At 43.4% G+C, this 22909-nt stretch overlaps 1 protein-coding gene across 6 annotated transcripts; it reads right to left on the minus strand.

Annotated features, from left to right (window-relative positions):
* Positions 1–743: 743 nt before the first annotated feature.
* Positions 744–22842, minus strand: XRCC6 (X-ray repair cross complementing 6). Of its 6 annotated transcripts, none has more exons than XM_043880623.1 (13): positions 22790–22842; positions 22049–22141; positions 19221–19333; positions 14585–14723; positions 14057–14311; positions 13200–13383; positions 11151–11337; positions 8317–8485; positions 7207–7368; positions 5165–5294; positions 3739–3839; positions 1902–2015; positions 744–1211 (listed from the first exon to the last, which is right to left on the minus strand). In XM_043880623.1, exons 2-13 carry the CDS (start codon positions 22125–22127, stop codon positions 1015–1017), a joined length of 1830 nt encoding a protein of 609 aa, XP_043736558.1. In that variant the 5' UTR covers positions 22128–22141; positions 22790–22842; the 3' UTR covers positions 744–1014. The 6 variants fall into 6 exon arrangements, with proteins under 6 accessions (XP_043736558.1, XP_043736560.1, XP_043736556.1 ...); XM_043880625.1 differs by having other exon boundaries at positions 22780–22802; XM_043880621.1 differs by lacking the exon at positions 22790–22842 and adding an exon at positions 22421–22773.
* Between the last annotated feature and the right edge of the window lie 67 nt (positions 22843–22909).

The following is a 22909-nucleotide window of genomic DNA, read 5'->3' on the forward strand; positions in this document are numbered from 1 at the left end:
AATCCAAAACTGAAAACCTCTTCCAAGAGTAATCTGATCCTTCCTACACTCACCTCATGAGATGCTCATTCTAGTCCTCAAAGACACAGGACTTACAAGCCATCCTCAGAGGATAAAAACCCTTCCAGGTTCTTTCCTTCCTTCTCTCAGGCTAATTCTTCAAAAGCAGTAACTGCAGAAAGAACAAGGAAAGGGGCAGGGAGGATATAGGAGGGAAGGTATGGGGGGGACACAGAAAGATCCCTCCCCTCCTCTTCCCCTTTTCCTGATCCAAGGACCCCTCCTTTTTCCGTTCTCCCATCAAACCTCTCTTTATCTTCTTGAACTTCCTACAGCTCCCCTGAAAAATTACAGGAATAACTCATTTCACTTACACTGCAACCCAAATTCTCAGGGCAACAGAAAATGTCTCTCTCTTCTTCATATACTTGAATGTCATATTAAGAAAATACAACATGAGTAGGGGAGTTGCTATGTACTCATGAAGCAAGTGGTATAAGAATTACACGTCACCTTGTTATTACTTCTGAAATCTGATTTAGATCTTAATATGACACATGTAAAGGAAAACAGGTGGGAAAACAGAGGATCAGAACATAATCTGACTAGGATTATCATCCCTAAAGTGTTCATGTGTCCTTACCTGTCACACTCTTTCCTGCCCTCACTGATATTTCTTGTTTCCGTTGTGAGGAAATGCATTCCCAGTGGGAGAGAAAATAAAGCTCACAGCCAACGGTATCTTTGGATGCAAAGGAGACATCTTTTTTCTTTTACACTATAGAACAATATATAGTACAAAGTCAGGCTCTTTATTCAGACAGTAGAGTAAGGCACAGCAACGTGAGAGGGCAACACTGCCTCCATGGCAACAGAAAGTCTCGTAAACTAAGTCCTTGACTTCTGTCACGCAGACTCTTCCTGGATCAGGAGAAGAAAGGTTTTGACTTGATAAAAACAAGACCGGGCAGCCTGGCTACACTGTGGAAGGGTGGCCGGCTGTATGCTCTCTGGTCAAGCCTTCTGGAAGTGCTTGGTGAGGACATCCAGCAGCTCCTGCTTCTTCAGCCCGCCCTTCAGCCCGTACATCCTGCAGGCTTCCTTCAGTGCAGGCACGGTGAGCTTACCCAGCGTGCCCTTGCTGACGTGGGCCTTCAGCTCCTCTTCGGACAATTCCACCTTGGGCCTTTTGCTTCCAGAACTTTCATCATCTGAGGACAGAGGTCAGGTGGGAGTGACTGGAAAGGCTACCAGTGGGATCCCAGCTATACGGCACAGGGGCCTTCCCATGATCTGGGCAGCAGTTAACCATCTTCCATAAAGCTGTGATGCCCACCTAGCACACCTTGGGGAAGATGGGTGTCTTGATAAGGCAGCTTCAGCTATACACAAAATTTAAAAAGTATCACATCTAGGTGGGAGTTAAAGGTCATGAGTCTTACCAGTTTACCCCAAACTCCTGATCATTCTGGGTGAGCAAGTCATTCCTTCCTTCCTTCCTTTATTCAAAAAGCACTTATACTTTCAAATTATACTACAAAGCTACAGTAATCAAATATAGTACTGGCCCTGAAACAGACACATAAATCAGTGAAGCAGATAGAGTGCAGAAATGAACCTGCATTACATGGGCAATAAATCTATGACAAAGGAAGCAAGAATAGGGGGAAAAGACAGCCTCTTCAATAAATGGTGCTGGGGAAACCGGTCAGCTTTGTGCGAAAGAATCAATTACTTCCTCACACCATACTTTAAAAAACCTCAAAATGGATTAAAGGTTTAAATGTAAGACCTGAAACCATAAAACTTCTAGGTGAAAACACAGGCAGTATGTTCTGTAAGCTGTGTGGTGCAGCCAAAAAAAAAAGAAACCCACTGAACATCCACGCCCAGCTCCTTACCTTGTTTTCGCTTGGTTACTTTTCCCTCGGGATTATAATCTGGTGGGTAGACAAGTTCCTTAAACTCATCCACGAGGGAGCCCAGTCTTTTATCCATTACTTCAGTCTTGGGCACTAGAAAATAAAAACATAAGAAGAGTGGCCTGGTGAGTCACAAGCCCAGCCTCTGCCCAGTCCAAATCTACAGGGACCAGAGAAGAAAATATGTAATTGCTGAGACAGGGAGGTGTATGAAGGCTCCAGGAGGCAGCTCACCTGGCCACAAAAACGTTCACTAAAACTCTAACATTTACCAAGTAGCTTCTCACAATTGCACTTAATCAGCACAACAGCCAGGCACTCTCTCAAATGCTTTAAACTTACTATTATTTTTATTTACTCCTCCTAACAATCTCTGGGGTAGGGAAACCTCTCTCCTCATTTTACAGAGGTGGAAATTCGAGAGGTTAAATTACTTTGCTGAGGTCAAACAGCAGAGAAGGGGCAGAGTTGAGAACAGGGCTAGAGCCAGGGGATTCAACAAGAGTCCCTGCCTTCGGGGCTTACAGGCCAGGCGGGAGGAGGAGGAGGTAAAAACACAAATGCAGTAGAGTCGGGCAGTGCCGTGAAGGAAGGGGCCATAGAGGCATGTGGGAACTCGGTGGGGAAGGGTGCAGGAAGGACTCTGTGCAGACAGTCCGGCAAGCTGAGTCCAGTCTCAGCAGAAGGCACAGGAATGAGAGACAGCAAGTGACACCACTTGCAGGCGGGGTATGAGGGCAGGACCAGCAAGGAGGCTAGAAAGGCAGCTTGGCGAGGTCACAGGAGCCTCAGACGCCTGCCCAGGAACTAGGCCTCATGCTCAGAGTGTTGGGGAAACTTTGAAGGGCTGTGAACAGGGGAGTGATGTGATCAGACTGACATTTTGGATCTCCCTGCCAGCCAGCTCTGCAGAATATGAATTGAAGGAGGGTGAGAGAAAGCTTAAGCGGTGGGGTTCAGGGGCATGCCAGGCCCAGCTGATAGTCACCACCATGACCCAGGTCCAGTAACTCTTATGCTTTTAAGGCTGGTTCCTTTTATCTAGTATGAAAGAGAACATTAATAACTGGGAAGCCAAGAAGGCCAAACTAATGGTTCTGATCTTTTCAACCTCTGTCTAGAGTCTTTATTAAATCCAACCTGTTTTCCACTGGGTATTTACTGACATCACTAAATGTCATGCATCCTCTTACAAAATACATCAGAGAGACACAATCCAGACAGGGACCAGCAGGGAGCTCAGAGGCCAGGCAGATCTCCTCTATGCTGGGTAACGAGGTACATTTTCTGAAGGCAGAGCATGCCATCTGATGGAGCAGCAGTGGGCACAGCGGTTCAGAGCAAGGGCTCTGGGCCAGCTCACGGGATTCTGAACCTAGATCCATCTACCACTACTACTTAGTGCCTGGGGCAAGTCACTCCCTTCTCTGCAAACCAAGGATAGTAACAGCACCCACCTCATGGTCAGCAGGAATAAATGAGTCAACACATAGGACAACAGTGTCCAGCACACAGGAAGCACTCAATAAATGGTACAGATTGTTGTTTTTAACTTTTACCAACACGGAGTCATGGGTGGCCTACTTCAGAGACTCAGAAGCCTGGCACTTTCTCCTCCTTTTACTGTGGAATTGGCCAGATCTGTTCCCAGGCAATCAAAGCTGGTCTAGAAAAGCTCTCAAGCAGAGATGACCTGAACAACAAGGTCAAGTACTTAGAGGCTGCCAGGAAACGCAAGCATAGTACTGGAGCAGGAAAAATTAACGTGAAAGCCTCCCATGAAAAGAACTTCTCAGCTGGGTTTCGGCCTCCTTACACGTCAGGTCCACGGCTTGCTCAGGCTCCATCAAATCCAGCGCCAAGGCTTCCATGTTCCTGAAGTGCTGCTGCAAGACTGGGTTCTCAAAGCCGTCACATCTGTTAAAACATTAACAGTAACATGAATACATTTTAAAAGTTAAGATGTAAATATTTAAAAAACAAAAATAAAAACTCAGCTGAGACAGTGCAGGCCCAAGGTCAGCTGAGAAATACACCCTGGGTAAAACAGCTGGGAGTCTTCTCTCTTGAATCAACCTCTTTCTTCCCAATTTTCAATTTATTGTCTGATGCTAAAGATCCAAAAGTGAACTTAAAAGCAAAACAATACCCGCCTATCTGTCTGGCACTGGCAGCTGTGGCAGAGACAGAAATAGAGGAGGCAGGGCCAGGGGAGGCATGTACAGAGAAAAGAGGAAGGACGGATGATGGGAGGTGAGGAGATAATGAACTTGATAGTCTCTTTTACCATATACAAAAGCAACATGAGATTAAAAAGAGAAAGAACCCAGAGGCATATACAGTCCTAGACTTGAACCCTGGCTCCCGTTCCTTTTAGCCTGGTGAATCTGGACAAGTTGCCTCACGCCTCTAAGCCTCAGTTTCTTCATCTATAAAATGGGCAGGTTCGACAGCAACCTCGGCTCAGCTGGTCTGGGTTGGGCCAGGCTGGACCTGGCTGCCTGCTCGCTGTGCCCCCCAGAATTACTATTTTTGCTCCCCTTTACCCTAGCTGCCATTAAAGCACAAGCCTTTCTGGTCTCAAAAAAAAAAAAAAAAAAAATGGGCAGGTTCTTGTAAAAATGCCATTGAATTATATAAATGAGATACTGTTGGAACTGTATCTAGAACAGTGCCTAGCACGTGGTAGAATCTTAACAATGCTTCCATTTGCCCAATAAAGGACTATACTAGGAGGTTTCCTTTGAAGGAGGAAGGTCAGTTTGCCCAGAAGTAGCCCAGAGACAAAAGATGGAATGTGAAAAAATGGTGTCACTTTACAAAGGTTCTGGGAGATGGTCTACGTGCATGTGAGGGGGAATAACTTGAATTATATAATCATCCTTTTAACCTTGCAACAGTTGACACTGGATTTACTTACTTTTACTCGCTGTGTGACAACAATCAAGAAGAAGGCCATCCAAGAACCTTCTCCTTACCGCTGCTTCGTTGAGCAAGCTCAACTAACCAACCTGGCTTTCTCAGCACAACAGGTCAACCAGCTATAGACACTTCGCCCAATTCCAGAGTTTCAATACAAAACCTTTCACTCTCTATATAGCTTCTAAAGAGTTATAACCCATCAGTTAATGGAAAATAATAAAATCATATTCTCTTGGTCTGTGTTTAAGTCGAAACTCTAGGTAGACCTTCAACTCAGGAGGCAGTTCCAGAAGAAAGCCTGTGAAAAACACATCACTCACCTGTACTTGAAGCGGAGCTTCTGAACAATAGCCTTCATCTTGTCTACCTGCTCTGGGTTGGCCATGACTTTTTCGGTAAAGGGCACCTTCCGTTTATCATCAGCATAGGGCAAGAAGAAGAGCTGGAAGCCTGAGGAAGAAAGGTATGTCTTCGGAGACTTGACCTAATAAAAGGCTTCAGTCACTGAGTTGTCATTTTTCTCTCAGCCCCAATTCACCCTTTTGTGTCCTGTGTTGCTGGGGCTGACCTCCCTCGTGGCTCAGACGGTAAAGCGTCTGCCTACAATGCGGGAGACCAGAGTTCAATCCCTGGGTCAGGAAGATCTCCTGGAGAAGAAAATGGCAACCCACTCCAGTACTCTTGCCTGGAAAATCCTATGGACGGAGGAGCCTGGTAGGCTATAGTCCATGGGGTCGCAAAGAGTCGGACACGACTAAGCAACTTTCTTTTTTTTCTGCTGGGGCTGACACCCTGCAAACCCCATCTCTTCTTTATCAGCTGATTCCTGTTAGCATCTGCCTAGCAGATTCCCTTTGGCGTCAAGAGGAAGGCCAGAAAGCAGGAGTGTTCCTTCTCAGGTACTTCCTGTTCCAGTTCATGTCCACCCCCAGCCAGCTTCCAGCCCCCAGCTTTTTCCCTACACCCAGAGCCAGGTGGACAGTGCCCCTCCCTGGAGGGCTACGTCCCACCATCAGCCTCTCCTCTGAGTTTCAACCTCTCCCCTTTGTTCCCCCGCCCTCAATACATACTAAACGGGAAGAGGTAAGGGTTATCAGGCTGATCCCTCTCCTATTACGGATGGGTTGCAGAAAGACTGAAAAATCTAGAGACTGAAACCCAGGCGAAGAGCCCTTGCTGGCAATGCCAAGAGGTCCAAGCAAGAGGAAGAAGCCAGCCTCTGAGCTCTCCCCCGCACTAATGTCTCCCTCTAGCACCCACTGTTGACAGCCTCCCTGAGAGCCTGCTGGCAATGCAGAAACGGGGCTGGAAGAGCCTCACAGCCTCAGGAGCACAGAGCAGAGGCTACAGCTTAAGAACTGACATAAAAGCTGTTCCTAAGCATCATGATGACCAGGGTTAGAAATATGAACACATTCAAAGACTTACTTTATCATTTTTACTAGCATAGCTAATGAAGAATAATGACTACCATCGACAGTAGAAGGCTGCCTTGGGCTAGGCACTTATATGTTTATTAACTTATATCAAATGTGAAGCAACCTTGAGAGAAAAGTATTCCAGAATTGTCATCTTTGCAGAGAAGGAACATAAACAGGAAGGTTCAATTATTTGCCCAAGTTGGCCAGGTAACGGGTGGCAGAGAAGGACCTAAAACAAAAGACACTTACGTGTCTTACTTCAGACACTAAAGTACAAGATAAAATCTGACTTCAAAACACACAGTCTTTCCACTATACCTCACTGCCTTATTGTTCACAGGAGATAAACCGACTATTAAACATCACAAGGGTATCAAACAATGGTTTTTAGTAAAGAATGTAGTATCTGTGAGACCCCATGAACTTATGACAATAACCCACGAATAGTCCCTATGTAGTCAATTCTCAACCCTGGCTGCAGAGCTGCCTTGTACAGTTGTACATGCTGTGTACTGTACAACCACATATGACAGCCTTCTCTGGCTGCTCTTCAGATTCACCTATGCAACCTTATAAAAGGGCTTCCCAGGTGGCTCAGTGGGTAAAGAACCCACCTGAAATGCAGGAGACATGGGTTAGATCCCCAGGTCAGGAAGATCCCCTGGAGGAAGGCATGGCAACCCACTCCAGTGTTCTTGCCTGGAGAGTCCCATGGACAGGGGAGCCTGTCGGGCTACAGTCCATGGGGTCGCAAAAGAATCGGACACGACTTCACGACTAACAACAACAGCAACCTTATAAATACACAATTCCCAGGCTCCATTCCTAGAGACTCTGCTTTGGCCGGTCCGAGTTGCTATCCCATGAGTGATTGATTCCAAAGCCTAAGCCAGGTTCAAAAGTTCAATATCAAAAGCCCTGAAATCACCTCTTCCACCTACCTGGGGGAGCCACCTGAATTTTCTGGTCATCCAGCTCCTCTTCCTGTGGCACCAAGGCCACAAAACAAGGCGGGATGTTCTGGCGCGGTGTGTACCTGCACACGGCCATGACCTCCTTCTCCAGGCACTTGGTGAGCAGAACACTGAACAGGGCTGAGCTCCCTGGAAAACAAACGTCCCAGGGTTCTACATCCTAAAGGTGTCTCCTCCTGTCTTCCCTCTTAGCCCAAGTTATAAGCCTACAGTTTCCCTTCCATTTTCTTAAAAGGACTTTGGATACTTAAATAGGTCAGGGGTGATGGACCCAGAGCAGAGGCATCAAATACTCCATTTAGGAATGTGAATTATTGATGTTGGTTCACTTTCACTATCATTAGGCTAATGATATAAGCCTGAGTTGCTAATGAATACCAGTCAGGTCCAGATCCAGGGGGTTCATTAGTTATAGCACAGAGGAATATAGGTCTGGACAGATAAACCCAGTGGCCAAGTTCAGTTCAGTTCAGTTGCTCAGTCGTGTCCAACTCTGCGACCCCATGGACTGCAGCACGCCAGGTCTCCCTGTCCATCACCAACTCCCGGAGCCTACTCAAACTCATGTCCATTGCATCGGTGATGCCATCCAGCCACCTCATCCTCTGTCGTCCCCTTCTCCTCCCACCTTCAATCTTTCCCAGCAACAGGGTCTTTTCCAATGACTCGGTTCTTTGCGTCAGGTGGTCAAAGTATTGGAGTTTCAGCTTCAGCATCAGTCCAGTGGCCAAGTTCATGCATCTCTAATTGCAACAGGAAGATGCCAGGATTGTGTTTTGTTTTTCCCAAACTCCCTATCTGATGCCTCCAAGAAAGAATTTCAAAGCAAGTAAGTTTTAAATATGCTAATTTCATATCCCCTCCTGGATATTCACAATACATATTAGGGTATTGTAGGTCCTAAAGAAATCTCTTTGTTTAGTCCCATGTTTCTAAAATTTATTTGAGCATGAAACACTTTCAAAACATCCAGTAACGCCTCCTATACAGTTTCTAGCAGCAGCCATTTGGGAAATGCTGCTCGGTAAACTGCCTTCTACATCACTTCTTCGTTTACCCGTGGCCTGTGCCCCTTACCATTTATCAGGGACTCCTCGGGGTACACGAACAGCGAGGGCCTCAGGTAATGGTGCTTCTTCAGCATCATTAAGGGCTTGAAACCAATGAGAATCAAACCTGGGTCATCAAACCGCTTAAGCTCTTCTGTTTCCTCCTTCTCTAATACAATCTGGCGACACCCATAGATCTGCAGAAAGGGAACGACGAGAGCCTTGTAAAGAGGCTACACAGAGACTCAAGTGGTTGCCACTGACACTAGCAAGTTAAAACCAGCGTTCTCTAAGGGGCAGGAAGCACCTTCCTCCTACCAATAAGAATGGACATTTATTGAGGGCTGACCAGGCACTGCACTTCTGCCACCCAGTTTATCATCTGTGACAATTTCCTAGGCGGTAAATGTTAAAAACTCTGCTTTACAGATGAGTGTACTGACGCGCAATAGTTACTAACTTTGCTCCAGGTTATACAAGTGAACAGGGCCTTGAACCAAACCACATCTGTCTGGTGCTAAAGGCCTGGCTCTTTAAGCATTTATGCTTTCCCTCATGTAACAACAGTGTATGAAACTCTCAGTCCATGGGGTCGCAAAGAGTTGAACAGGACTTAGTGAACAACAACAACAAACTCTCAGCACCACCCCCTGACACATAAAGGATGCTCAAACCTTACCTATTCAGTGAGAGGACCTATGTCAGGCACTGTGAGAGGTCTCATTTAGTATGGGAGGCAGACACACACACACACGCAATCTCTTTCAAACGTCTGTTACTATCTATTACACTTTCAAATGTCAACATTTGCATTTGGATCCTAAATGTGTGATTTGTAACAGAAATTAGTAACAATCAAATTTGAGTTTTATTAAAAAAAAAAAAAAGTAAAAACAGAGCTCTTAATTAAGATTTTTCTTGGAGGCACAATGAATCAAGAAAGAAACTCAGTAACCAGAAGAGGTACTGCCTATCAATAAACCAACATGGAAAGCTAGCTACCTCCAAAATGGAAGGGGAAATTTCTTGTCATCTTCTCCTTCTGAAAAGTAGGGCAAGACACTCTGGCCTGAAATTTGTGCTCCAAAAAATATCTCAAGGGTTGAATCAAAATAATATCTAATTTTAGTCACTTAGTTGATCCTCCTAGGTCTTGAACTTATACAAAATTGCTCTCCCACATTTTGCATAATTAAAAAGGAAGGATGACTCATTCAACTTTAATTTTAGATATCAAACCTTTCTACAGGGAAGTATCATATTCAACATGCTGAGATAAACCATAATGGAAAAGAATATATGTAAAATATAAAATAAAATAAAAATATACATATATATGAAAGTGAGAGTTGCTCAGTCATGTCTGACTCTTTGGAACCACATGGACTGTAGCCTGCCAGGCTCCTCTGTCCATGAAATTCTCCAGGCCAGAATACTGACATGGGTAGCCTTTCCCTTCTCCAGGGGATCTTCCCAAGCCAGGGATTGAACCCAGGTCTCCTGCAATGCAGGCGAATTCTTTACCGACTGAGCCACCAGGGAATCCCAAGAACACTGGAGTGGGAACTTCCTGACCCAGGAATCAAACCCAGGTCTCCTGCATTACAAGTGGATTCTTTACCAGCTGAGCTACCAAGGAAGCCCTATATATAGTTGAATCACTTTGCCATACAGCAGAAATTAACAGAATATTGGGACTTCCCTGGTGGTCCCGTGGCAAGGACTCCACGCTCCCAATGCAGGGGGCCTGGGTTCCATCCCTAGTCAGCAAACTAGATCCCATGTGCCACAACTAATAATAGCTTGAATGCTACAACTAAATAATAAAGATCCTCCATGCCACAACCAGAAGATCCTTCATGCCACAAGGAAGATCAAAGATCCTGCGACCAAGACCCAGCACACAGCCAAATAAATTAAGACCCTTCTACAGATTAAACAAAGGTGAGAGGGTGACACACAAGGTTCTACATTCTTAGTCTGTCTTTCAGATTAAGAAAGGCATATCTGTATCATTTCAAAGCACAGGGAAAACTGTGGTTAGTTTGGCAAAAAAAAAAACAATAACCCTCTCCCTAAAAAAAAAAACAATACACTTCACACCTAACACACTTCACACTTTCCCTAACTCATCCCCCTTGTTGCTGCTTAGTCACTGAGTTGTCTTCAACTCTTATGACCCCATGGACTACAGCCCGCCTGGCTCCTCTGTCCATGGGATTTCCCAGGCAGGATTACTGGAGTGGGTTGCCATTTCCTTCTCCAGGGAATCTTCCCGACCCAGGGATCAAACCTGGCCTTCTGCATTGGCAGGCGGGTTCTTTACCACTTGAGCCACTATGGAAGTCCTATAGCACAGTAGTAAAGAGTCTGCCTGTCAATGCAGGAGATGCAAGAGACTTGGGTTTGATCACTGGGTCGGGACGATTCCCTGGAGTAGGAAATGGCAACCCACTCCAGTAATCCTGCCTGGGAAATCCCATGGACAGAGGAACCATGGTGGGCTACAGTTTATGGGTTGCAAAGAGTTGGACACGACTGAGTACACACAACTCACCTACCTAGTCAACTGTACAACCCTTTCTGCCATTGTACTGAGCAAGGAATAAGACTGTTAAGACTCAGAGTAGCATCTGCTGAGTGACTGAGGGCTGAAGTTTTCACTGACATCTCTTTCAAATAACTGGTTCTAATTTTCTAGCCCCTAAGATATTACTGATCCAGATGCCATAGTCTAAAGGGTAATGACAACAACTTGGCTGGAAAGATGCACACGTGAAAGTTATTTAACTGGTTAGACTGATCCTGTCTCCCTCCTCAACAGTTCAACAGGACAAAATTCAGTTAAGAAGGAAGACCTACCTGAGACCTCTTGGTGTCACTAGGCAAAAGCAAACTGCCTGTATTTACATTAAATGTCCGGGTCTTGGTTTTCACTGGTTCATTGGTTTCACGATAAAGCCTCACTGGAGAAGGTCTGTAAGCCTTCTGGACCATATTATAAATGCCAACAGTGAGTGCTACATCTTTGTTGAGTTTAAGCTTCAACCTGAAAGAGAGAAAAAAATTTTAAATTTGGACTGAAAGATTATACTTTCCTATCTAAAATACCTTCATGGCTCCCAAGCCCTGACTTGTTTTATCCCGTCCAATAATTCAAGCTCTTTGAATACAAACATAAAGCATTTTAATAATACAATGGAGTTTGCTATAATACATCTCAGGGTCTGTACCACAAAAAATTAGTTTCAGAACATATTGTTAACTCCTTAAAATAATGATAAAGAATGTATTGTAATGATTTTTTAAAGTGAGTCTAGCCATTTACTAAACCATTTTACAGCTATTCTCTCATTTAATCATCATCATAACCCTGTAAGTACTGTGAAACCCCAATTTTTCTTTGGGAATCTCCCTTTCCCTACTGCTTTGGAAAAATGTCCAGCAAAGTACCGTGCCCTACCCTGACCAAAGGATGGGCATATCTGGTCCAGGCTCAAGCCATCAGACTTGTTCCTGAGAGTCTGGAGACAAAGAGCTTAGGACAGTGCCTGGCACATAATAATCATACAATAAAATAATTATGTTATTTTATTATAGCAAGGATAAGTGTAATAATTTTCCAAGCCTTAGGCAATTAGTTCTCAAACAGCTCCAATTCATTATTATTCATATCCAGTATCCTATAATGACTCTTTCACAAAATAGTAAGACTAGCTATCGTTTATAATTACGTTATTCCTTTTAATCATCACAGCAGTCCTTTAAGGAGGAACCATTTTTGCTCCCATTTTACTGAGGCTCAGAGAAGCCACATGATTTACCCCAGGTCACACAGCAGAGGGGCCAGGACTAGAGTTAAAGTCAATCTGACTCCATAACCTACTTTCAACCACAATTTCATCCTCCCTGCCACTTCCACCAATATGTTAGATTTCCAAACTGCAGTAGTAACAACATTCCACTGTTTCAGGAAGAGGGGGAAGGTGATAGGGTGCTTATTTGAGGAAAAGGAGAAATTTCCCCCCTCTTTTCTTGGGGGAAAGAGACACCAAAGACAAAACTGTAACTATAGCAAAGAGCTGCATCTTGGTTTCCTTAAAAAACTTCATGGGTTTTCTAGTAGAATTTTAATTTTTTGAAAACAGCTCAAAAACTACCAATGGTCTCATTCTTCTATACTGAGGAAACTTGTCTAAAATCAAAGTCTGATGCTCTTCAGTAAAAAACACTGAAGAGGCTTTAGGATTCTAATCCTAAATTCTCTAAAAGAAGATAATCCAACCCTCTGGTTCCCATGGCTCAGATGGTAAAGAATCCACCTGCAGTGCAGGAGACCCAGGTTCAATCCCTGGGTCTGGAAGATCCCCAGGAGAAAGGAATGGCAACCCACTCCAGTATTCTTGCCTGGAGAATTCCATGGACAGAGGAACCTGGTGGGCTCCAGTCCACAGGGTCCCAAAAAGTCAGACATAACGGAGCAACTAACACTTTCCCTTTTTCATTTTTAATAAGAAACTAGAATAACACAACAACAATGATAATAATTAACATGCATTGAGTTTTTGTTCTATACAAGGTACTACTGTTATCCCCCATCTACAGAGGAGAAAAAACTGACAGTGTCCCAGAGAGTGCACCTGGGGACACCGTTAGGCTACAGTTGTTTACCCCAAAGGAGTGGAGAGGTGTGTTACTTCAGACAAACAGCATACCTGCTCTGTCTAGAGAAAGAAAAGCAAGTAGCTTGTGTGATCCTGAAATAAAGCACATTTTTTTAAGAGGAACACAGTGAGGCAATGTACCCAGAGCTGGTACAACCCAGAGCTAAGTTGCCAAGAAGGTCAAAGCCATGCATGGCTTATGATTAGTTAGGGGCCTTGAAGACGCTGACCCAGGCTTAATACCCACCTGTAGAGCACGCGCTTCCTGGTCTCCTTGGCGCGAACCTTCCTCAACAGGTTTTCAAGCTTGCTAGACTCCTCAAAGTGAATCCCTATGTCCTCATCCTCTGCTACACTGATAATATCTCTGTAAAACAAGGATATGTCGAAGCCTCCACGTTTCTTTAGGTGCATCAAGTCAAGGAAGATACCTGGGGTGAGGACAGACAAAAATGAGGGGAAGCAATTTCCAGCAAGGGAGAATTTTTTTCAATTAAGTTCAAATATGCTAAATAAATGCTTCCAAAGACTAGATTGATGATAAACACCTTCAGGACTTAGAGAAAGTGGTTAAGGGGATCAACTGCTCTAATGACTTCAGAAAAGTTATTCAAGGAACCACCATTCATGGTGGCACTGAAGTCAAGCAAAGCTCTCTCTGGTAGAGTCCTTCGTACAGCTAATGGTCTGGCCATTTTCACTGGGAATGTTACATAAGGGTCTCCCCTAGCTTCACTTTATTTTTTCATTTTCCTCTGAAGGGTGAAAAGCAAATATTTGACATCAGCTATAAAGAAGCAATAAAACACAACTTAGCAACTAAACAATGACCAAAAAAAATTAATAAATAAAAAAACAATGGAAGGGACTTCCCCAGTGGTCCAATGGTTAAGACTTCACACTTCCATCGCAGGGGGCATGAGTTCAATCTCTGGTTGGGAAACTAAGATTCCCACAAGCCACACGGTGTGACCAAATAAATTAATTAAAGATTGGGGGCCTCTCCTTTGGGGAGAGGGTGTACTATCCTTTGTTTGCTGAATAAAACTGAGCTGTAATGGAGCTGTTAAAAAAAAAAAAAAAAGACAGAATAAGAATGCCAACCTGTGTCCCGGAGATCCCCAGCCTTGGTCCTGGCCCGGCTGGCTTTGGCACTGTCATCACCGTGGGGGTCATCTTCATTGGTGAAAAGCATGATCCTCTTATGGCTCATCTTGAACTGGACATCGCTGAAGAGGTTGGCACAGACCCACAGCACTTCACTTAAGGAGTAATCAGATCCATGGCCAATTTGGTCTTGGAAATATTTCTTCCCCTCCTGCCCCTTAAATTTGTCAAGCTCCTGCACTCGTTTAGCACCTGATCGGAGACAGGGAGTTAAATGGGCAGAAAAGTCAGCATGGTGTCAGTGGCCACACTTAAAAACTAACAGAAGGGCCTAAGGTCTCTTTCTCACCCAGAGCTGATTAACCCCTGCAACAAAGGTCCACATCCCAGTAAGAAGCCCCTTGTGCAGGAAAGCGTACTCCCAGTCAAGATGTCATTGCTTCCTCCTCCCCAGCCCTCCTTTTGCATGGCAGTGAGTGACCTTCTCATGTAAAAGGGAAAAGCTGATCTCAGAATACTACTGACCTGGATTATCTAATTCCTGTAAGACGTAAATATTTTTGAAATTCACTGAATTTTTGTCCTTCTTGGTACCATAGAACACCACTGCCAAGAGATCTCGATCACTGCTTATGATCTTATTGGTGTATACGCTCCGGATACACTGAAAAAACAAAAACAAAATTTCAATTAATATTATTTACCACTAAACTTAAGCTCCACAAGTGCCTGACACATAGTAGGGCACTCAATATATGTTTGGTGAATTTGTACATGGCCTTAGAGTAAGGCGTGACTCCTGCCTTCCGGAAACTCACAAACCAGTGAGAATGCTGGCCATTTACATTATGATAACAAAAAGCAGATTGTGATAAACACAGAAGTATAAGCAGTTCCTACTATAATAAACCAGAGAATTGAAACCAGGTATATACCCAGGAAGGAAACTCTACAATAGGGAAATAAAAATAAATGAATAAAAGCCCAGCACTAGAATCAGAAAACCAGAATTTGAGTCCCAATAATGTCATTTACTTAATTGGCTGAGTTTACACAGGCCACTTTATCATTTCTCTAGTAGCGTGATACCAAGAAACAAAATATACGTGTATAAAATTTAAGCAAATGTTAAGTATGTGTGACCTGGGGGCTTCCCTGGTGATCCAGTGGTTAATGACTTAGCGATTAAACCACCACCACCACCAGTGGTTAAGAATCCACCTACCAATGCACAGGACCCAGGTACTATCCCTGGTCCGGGAAGATCCCACATGCTGTGGGGCAACTAGGCCTGTGCCCTACAACTACTGAAGCCCTCGTGCCTAGACCCCATGCTCTGTAACAGAAGAATGAGAAGCCCAAGAACCCCAACTAGAGAGAAGCCCCCAGTGCCTGCAACTACAGAAAAGCCTGCAGGCAATGAAGGCACAGAGCAACCAAAAATAAAAAAATAAATAAAATGTTAAAAAAAAAAAAGTATATGTGACCTGAAATAAATCTGTAACTACCAACAGCACTTTTTGAAATAAAATTTGCTTAATTACACATTTAAAGACATCAGTATTCCAGGAAAGTTCTAGCCATCCATTTAAACAAAGCCAGCATCTGATAAATCAGTGTCTCATAAGTGGGTTAGTCCTTGTGGCCTATAATTCGAGGGACACTGACAAAATTAAGTTTCTGATTCTGCAAAGCTGAGGAATAAACTAACCCTGGCAACCCCCCTCCATATCCTGCTTGAGACGCTACCTGGTCTTCCTCCTTAGCAACTCTCTCCTGGAATGCAGAACTTATATATGGTATGTCTAGTCACTGACAGTAATCTTCACGGCAAGGAGTCATTTTTTAAATTTAAATTTTTTATTTATTAACTCTAAAGACAATTAAAATCTTTAAGGTAATCACTTCTACAAATATTTTAATCTATGAGCACTCTACAAACTTCTACAAAAATCTAGTGAGAGGTTCTTCATGTTTTAAGATAAACCACATACACAGCACATACAAACTAAAATAGAATATAAGTAAATGTTTTTTCATTGCTCCTTATCAAATACGTTATGTTCATCTGTGAAAGTTTCACTTATTCACTGCATAATACGGCAGTTCTTCCTGGGTTCTCTAGGTAGTCCCATTTCACTGAGCCCTGTGAAATTACACATAGCAATCTTCTTACATATACTGTAAGTGTATCATTTTGGGGCAGAGGGTGCATAGCCTTCATCACATCTCCTAAGAGGCCCGTGATCCAAAAAATGTTAAAGAAGTGTTCCTCAAAGAGTGATCTCCAAACACTGGCATCACCTTGGAACTTTGCTGGACAAGCATTTTCTTTTCTTTTTGGCCTCTGTATGTGGGATCTAGTTCCCCAACCAGGGGTCAAACACGAGCCCCCTGCAGTGGAAACATGACCACTGCACCACCAGGGAAGTCCCTAGAAACGCAAATTCTTGGGCCCTGCTCTAGACCTATAGAATCAGAAATTCTGACTGCAGGGTGAGGTCCTACAATCTGTGTCAACAAGCCCTGCATGATGTAGGCTAAAGACTGAAAACCACTGCTTTAAAGTTCAAAATTGTTTTTATTAATTCTTTTTTTTTTAGATGCAAAATATTCTGACTTGTCAACTGAAAGAACTATTTGTATAGAAATTAGAACATGAGAAACCGCTCTTTGATTCCCAACTGCAAAAATATGAGAAACAAGATATACAATAAATCCTTAGAAATTCTTCTCTGTGAAGAAATAGTAACATGTTTAATTGAGGTGAAATTCACATAACAAAACTAACCAATTTAAAGTGAACAATTCAGTGTTCAATTAATACACTCATAATGTTGTACAGCCACCACCTCTATCTGTAACAGTTACCAAATATTTTCATCATCCCAAAAGCAAACCCCATACCTATTAAGAAGTTGCTCCCCATTCTTCCCTCCCCCTCCAGCCTGGGGGTAACTACCCACCTGCATTTTCTGTGGATTATCTATTCTGTATTTCATATAAATGCAAACATACAGTATGTGACCTTTGGCCTGGCTTCTTTCTCTTAATGTTTTCAAGGTTCAATCACCTTGTAGCTTGTATTAGTACTTCATTCTTTTTTATGGCTTCAGTCCATTTGGCTTCCCTGGTGGCTCAGTGGTAAAGAATCTAATTGCCAATGAAAGAGACTCAGATTTGATCCTTGGATCAGAAAGATCCCCTGGAGAAGGAAATGGCAACCCACTCCAATATTGCCTGTGAAATTCCATGGACAGAGGAACCTGATGGGCTACAATCCATGGGGTCACAAAAGAGCCAGAACGACTTAGTGACTAAATAACAACAATAATATTCCACCTATATATAAACTCCAATACTTTGGCCATCTGATGTGAAGAACTGACTCACTGGAAAAGACCCTGATGCTGGGAAAGATTGAAGGCAGGAGAAGGGGATGACAGAGGATGAGATAGTTGGACGGCATCACTGACTCGATGGACATGAGTTTGAGTAAGCCCTGGGAGTTGGTGACAGACAGGGAAGCCCGGCGTGCTGCAGTCCATGGGGTCGCAAAGAGTAGGACACAATTGAGCAACTGAACTGACTATATATAAACATTTTGTTTATCCACTCAGGACGTTTTAGAATGAGATAGGGAGTGGTGACATGAATGACTAAATACCTTAAAATTGTATACTTCAAAATGGTTATGAAATTACTTCCTAATTTTGTTATGTGAATTACATCTCAATCTAAAAAACGAAAACATTTAATTCTGACAATTTGACACAGCAGGTACTATTATTATTTCCATTTTATAGATGAGAAAACGTATAAGAGCTTTAGCAACTCTCTTAATATCATGCAGTTTGTAAGTGGCAGAATCAGTATTTGAGAAGCTGCTTTTTATTTAATTGGCTAAACAGCCAGGAGGGGAACTCCTAGGTCAAATAATAAGTCTATGTTTAAGTTTCTGAGGAACTGCCAAACTGTTTTCCACAGCAGCTGATCCATTTCATATTCCCACCTGCAACACATGAGGGTTCCAATTTCTCCACATCCTCGCCAACACTTCTTATTGTTCTTTTTTTTTTTTTAATTATACCAGTTCTGGTGGATGTGATACCTCATTTTGGTTTTGGTTTGCACTTCTCTAATGCCTAAAGATGTCAAACTTCTTTTCATGTGCTTTTGGACCTTTGAACATCTTTAGAGAAATGTGTATTCAAGTCTTGTGCTCATTTCTAAATTAGGTTGTCCGGGGCTTCCCTGGTGGTACAGTGGATAAGAATCCTCCTGCCAGGGACTTCCCTGGGGGTCCAGTAGTTAAGAATTTGCCTTGCAATGCAAAGGACATGGGTTTCATCCCTGGTAGGGGAACTAAGACCCCACATGCCATGGAGCAACTAAGTTCATGTGCACAACTCGAGAAGTCGAGTGCTGCAACTAAGACCAATGCAGCCTAATAAAGAAATAAATATTAAACAAACAGACAGAAGAATCCTCCTACCAATGCACGTGACATGAGTCCCCTTCCTGGTGGAGGAAGATCCCACATCCTGAGGATCGCCTAAGCCAGTGTACCATAACTACTGAGCTCGGGCTCTAGAGCCCAGGAGCCAAAATTACTGAGCCTGCATGACCTAGAGCCTGTGCTCTGCAACAAGAAGCCACCACAATGAGAAGCCCTTGCAGCGTAAATAGAGAGTAGCCCCACCTCGCTTCAACTACAGAAAGCCCACGTGCAGCAATGAAGATCCAGCACAACCAAAAATAAAAATTAGGTTGTTTGTCCTCTTGTAATAATCGTCCACAATCACAAGTAATACTCAGCTTCCACATAATTACTTACAGAAGGACCTATCTCACAGCATAACTGTTGGAACTTCATTCCTTCCCTTACACAAACATCTCTAGAGAAAGAGGTGCCCACTTCTACTACCAGGGCTAACACAGAAGGTGGGAGCAATGTATTCCCAGGGTCAGAAGTTCAAACCCAAAATAAAATGGGCCTTCTCTCCAACTCTTGCTACTTTTTCAGCTGCAAGTATAGGTAGCCATCCTAGGAGGCTAACCACCATTTATCAATCCAAACAAACTTTTCTAAGAGTCCACATTTTTTAAAGGGGTGTTAATACTTTTTTGTTTGCTTAATTAAATGAAAAGGTAGTCTCACCTGGATGCTCATGTCAAAAGGAGTCAACTCATCTTCATCCTGAGATTCAAACATGGCTCTGGAAGCATCAACCAAGAAAATCAAACTATCTCTTCCTGAATATGAATAATCTCCTATGGGGGAAAAAAATTTGAAGGGAATATTTGCAGTTGTTTCATATTTATCATGTTTATTATTCATGTAAAACAAATAGAAAAAAGCCCATTAAGCAAAACTATAACCTGATGAATTATTATAAGATGAACACCCCTAGGGAATTCCTTTGTGGTCCTGTGGTTAGGACTCCCTGCTTTCACTGCTGAGGACATGGGTTCAATCCCTGGCCAGAGAACTAAGATTTGGCAAGCCACGCTCACGTAGTGCAACCAAAAAAAAAAAAAAAGGCGAACATTCTTAAAATCAACACATCAGGAAATTGAATCTTGCCAGTAACCCCTGAAGCCCTCTCCAGGTCCCCTTCCAATTTTATCACCCACCTTCCTCCCAAGAGTAACCACCATCCTGACTTTTGGTAATCATTCTTCATTTATTTTTCTTTATAGTTTAATCATCCAAGCCAACATTCCTACACACTGGTTTTGACTTAAAAAAAACACAAAAAACAGTTTTTAAAGCCTCTTAATCCATGGATAGCCCCTCTGTCTTTTGTCTCTTATAATTTATTTGCCGAAGAACCTAGATATTATGTCATATAGTTTTCCAACTTCTGGATTTTGCTTGACTACATTCTTTTGATGTAGATTAACATAGTTCTGTCCTTCCCACAAAGGACCTACAGAAGCTTCATCAGATTTGGTTTTCTTTCTTTCTTTTTTTTTGGCATAATTACATTATAGGTGATGTCGAGTTTTTCACAAAAAGACATATAATATCTGGTTGTCTCCCTTTTGACTATGCCGCTTCCTAATGCAATAAATTTATTTACCCATCTTTTCTAAAGCAATATAGCAATATATGTCAAGAACCTTAAACAAAAATTCTACCTTGAGCCAATGAATTTTGCTTCTTAGGAATCTATATTAAGAAAATAAGATATGGAAAAATCCTATGCAAAAATTTCCAAAATGTTGTTTATTAAAGTAAGAAACTGAAAACTAAAATGTCCAAAGGAAGGTAGACTGAAAAAAATCACAGCGCATTTAAAATGAGTCATAGAGGCTATATTTGCAGTTACATGGAAAGATATATCTATAGTACAGTAAAGAAAAAAGGCACACAACGTTATGTTTAAAATTCTTTTTGAAAAACATAAATTTTGAAAGTATAAATTAAAAAGGAAAAAATATAAGCACTATGATTACAATTATATAAAAATCAGATACAAACAAAAACAGACTGTATATACTTAGGAAATACATAGTCTGAAAGATATAGGAAGGAAATATGCTAATTATCAAAATGCTAGTAATGGCTGTATAAGGGTGGTAGATTATGTAGATTACAGATCTTTCATTTTTTATATTTCTTATATTTCTCACTTTTAATAAAAATACTTTAAAATTTTCTACCCAGGACTTAAATTAACCAGTATATAGAGTACATGATTTCCTAAAAGAAATCAACCCTGAATATTCATTGGAAGCACTGATGCTGAAGCTCCAATACTTTGACTACCTGATGCAAAAAGCCAACTCACTGGAAAAGACCCTGATGCTGGGAAAGACTGAAGGCAAAAGGAGACGGGGGCAGCAGAGGATGAGATGGTTAGATAGCATACTGCCCCAGTGGACATGAATCTGAGCAAACTCTGAGAGACAATGAAGGAGAGGGGAGCCTGGAGTACTGTAGTCCATGGGGTCGCAAAGAGTTGGATGCAACTTATTAAATGAACAACAGACATGCATCCCTTGTTTCTTTTCCTTTGGCCTATGTGTTACTGTGTTGCCTGAACACATACTCCCAAAACACCAGGCTAAGGTGAGGGAATGACTCTTGTAACTGTGTTGCTAACATTTACTCTTTGGTTGCTGCAGTTATTGTAGGGTGAAAGCATTTTTGCACTGAGGTCCAAGAATGAGAAAAACTACTTTCCTGGGTGAGGAAGGGTCTTACCTGAGCCACCTACTATTGCTGCTGCTACTAAGTCACTTCAGTTGTGTCCGACTGTGTGACCCCAGAGACGGCAGCCCACCAGGCTCCCCCCATCCCTGGGATTCTCCAGGCAAGAACACTGGAGTGGGTTGCCATTTCCTTCTCCAATGCAGGAAAGTGAAAAGTGAAAGTGAAGTCACTCAGTCGTGTCCGACTCTTCACAACCCCATGGACTGCAGCCTGCCAGGCTCCTCCGTCCACGGGATTTTCCAGGCAAGAGTACTGGATGGGGTGCCATTGCCTTCTCCCTGAGCCACCTAAGGTGACCCTTAATACCAATGTTTCAGCGTAGTTTATTGGAGCTCAATCTACCAGTGCCCAGCAGAAGTTTAAGACTAGGAATGTACCATAGACTAGAGTAGGACACAAATAAAAGTGCCTAGGGCTTCCCTGGTGGCTCAGCTGGTAAAGAATCGGCCTGCAGTCTGGAAGACCTGGGTTAGATCCCTGGGTTGGGAAGATCCCCTGGAGAATGGAACGGCTACCCGCTCCAGTATTCTGGCCTGGAGAATTCCATGGACTGTATAGTCCATGGGGGTCACAAAGAGTCAGACATGACTGAGCAACTTTCATTTCCACTTTCAGAGCAGCTCTGCAAAGTTCAAAGGGAGGAAAGTGCTGGAGATTCTCTGGGGAGAGAAAGGTGGGCCAGGAGGCAACAAGGGTCATCCAGCAGAGATAGGCAGGGAAAGGCTTTCACACACACACAATGGTACATGTTAATGAAAGTCACTTACCACCTGCTTCGAGGCCCTCTTCTTGTTCTTCTTCTTCCTCATCACCCTGATTTTTGTAGTAAGATTCCCACCCTGACATGTTGTTACTGCTCACTAGGTGAAAGAAAGAGAAGATCAGTAACAAAGTAAATTTAAACCTAAAAGTCATCTACTCCTAGGCTCCTTTGAGATCTGTCCTAAAGGCTACAGGTTACTTATGAGAAATGTAGATGCTGGATCCTACTGCCTGGAGTGCTTGGTAAATGAGATGCAAAGGTAACGGGCATGGGGACCATTCCTGAAGCAGCCTCTCCTGAGCTATATCCCTTAAGGATGATTCAGGGCCGGTGGCCCGGGATAACCCCTCTAATGGGTGTGCTTGGGTAGCCTGACCTAGTGGTCCAGTCCCGCCTCCAGCATCATCTGGACTGGAGATTCCCAGTCCAGGGTACTCCATCTTTTAGCAGACCCACTTATCCTCATCCCGCCCCCAAATCTTCCCCAACTCCTCAGCCAGCTATGCCCACTGAGGTCTCAAACGAAGCGGCCCTCCAAGGCCAGGTGCCGCCTTCTCCCCGGAGGAAGAAACGGAGATCAGAGGCTGTCTCCTCCACCTCCTCGGGTCTGTACACTTCTGGCTGACACCGCCCCACGGCGAGGCTACGGGGGACTCGCAAGACTGAATAGGCAAAGCAGAATGAAGCCAGCCCTGGCCAGCAAGCAACAAACAACAGAGAACAGCCCCTTCCCACCTACGTCTACCTCAAGGAAGCGATCAATTTGGGCAGAAGGCGGAGCGCTGCGCACGCGCAACCCTTGTTCTTGCACCCAATCAACGCCGCTTACGTCATCACGCACGGCGCGCCCCGTTCCTGTCCAGCA

Source organism: Cervus elaphus, chromosome 22 (assembly GCF_910594005.1).
Source record: "Cervus elaphus chromosome 22, mCerEla1.1, whole genome shotgun sequence".
Classification (NCBI taxonomy): domain Eukaryota; kingdom Metazoa; phylum Chordata; class Mammalia; order Artiodactyla; family Cervidae; genus Cervus; species Cervus elaphus.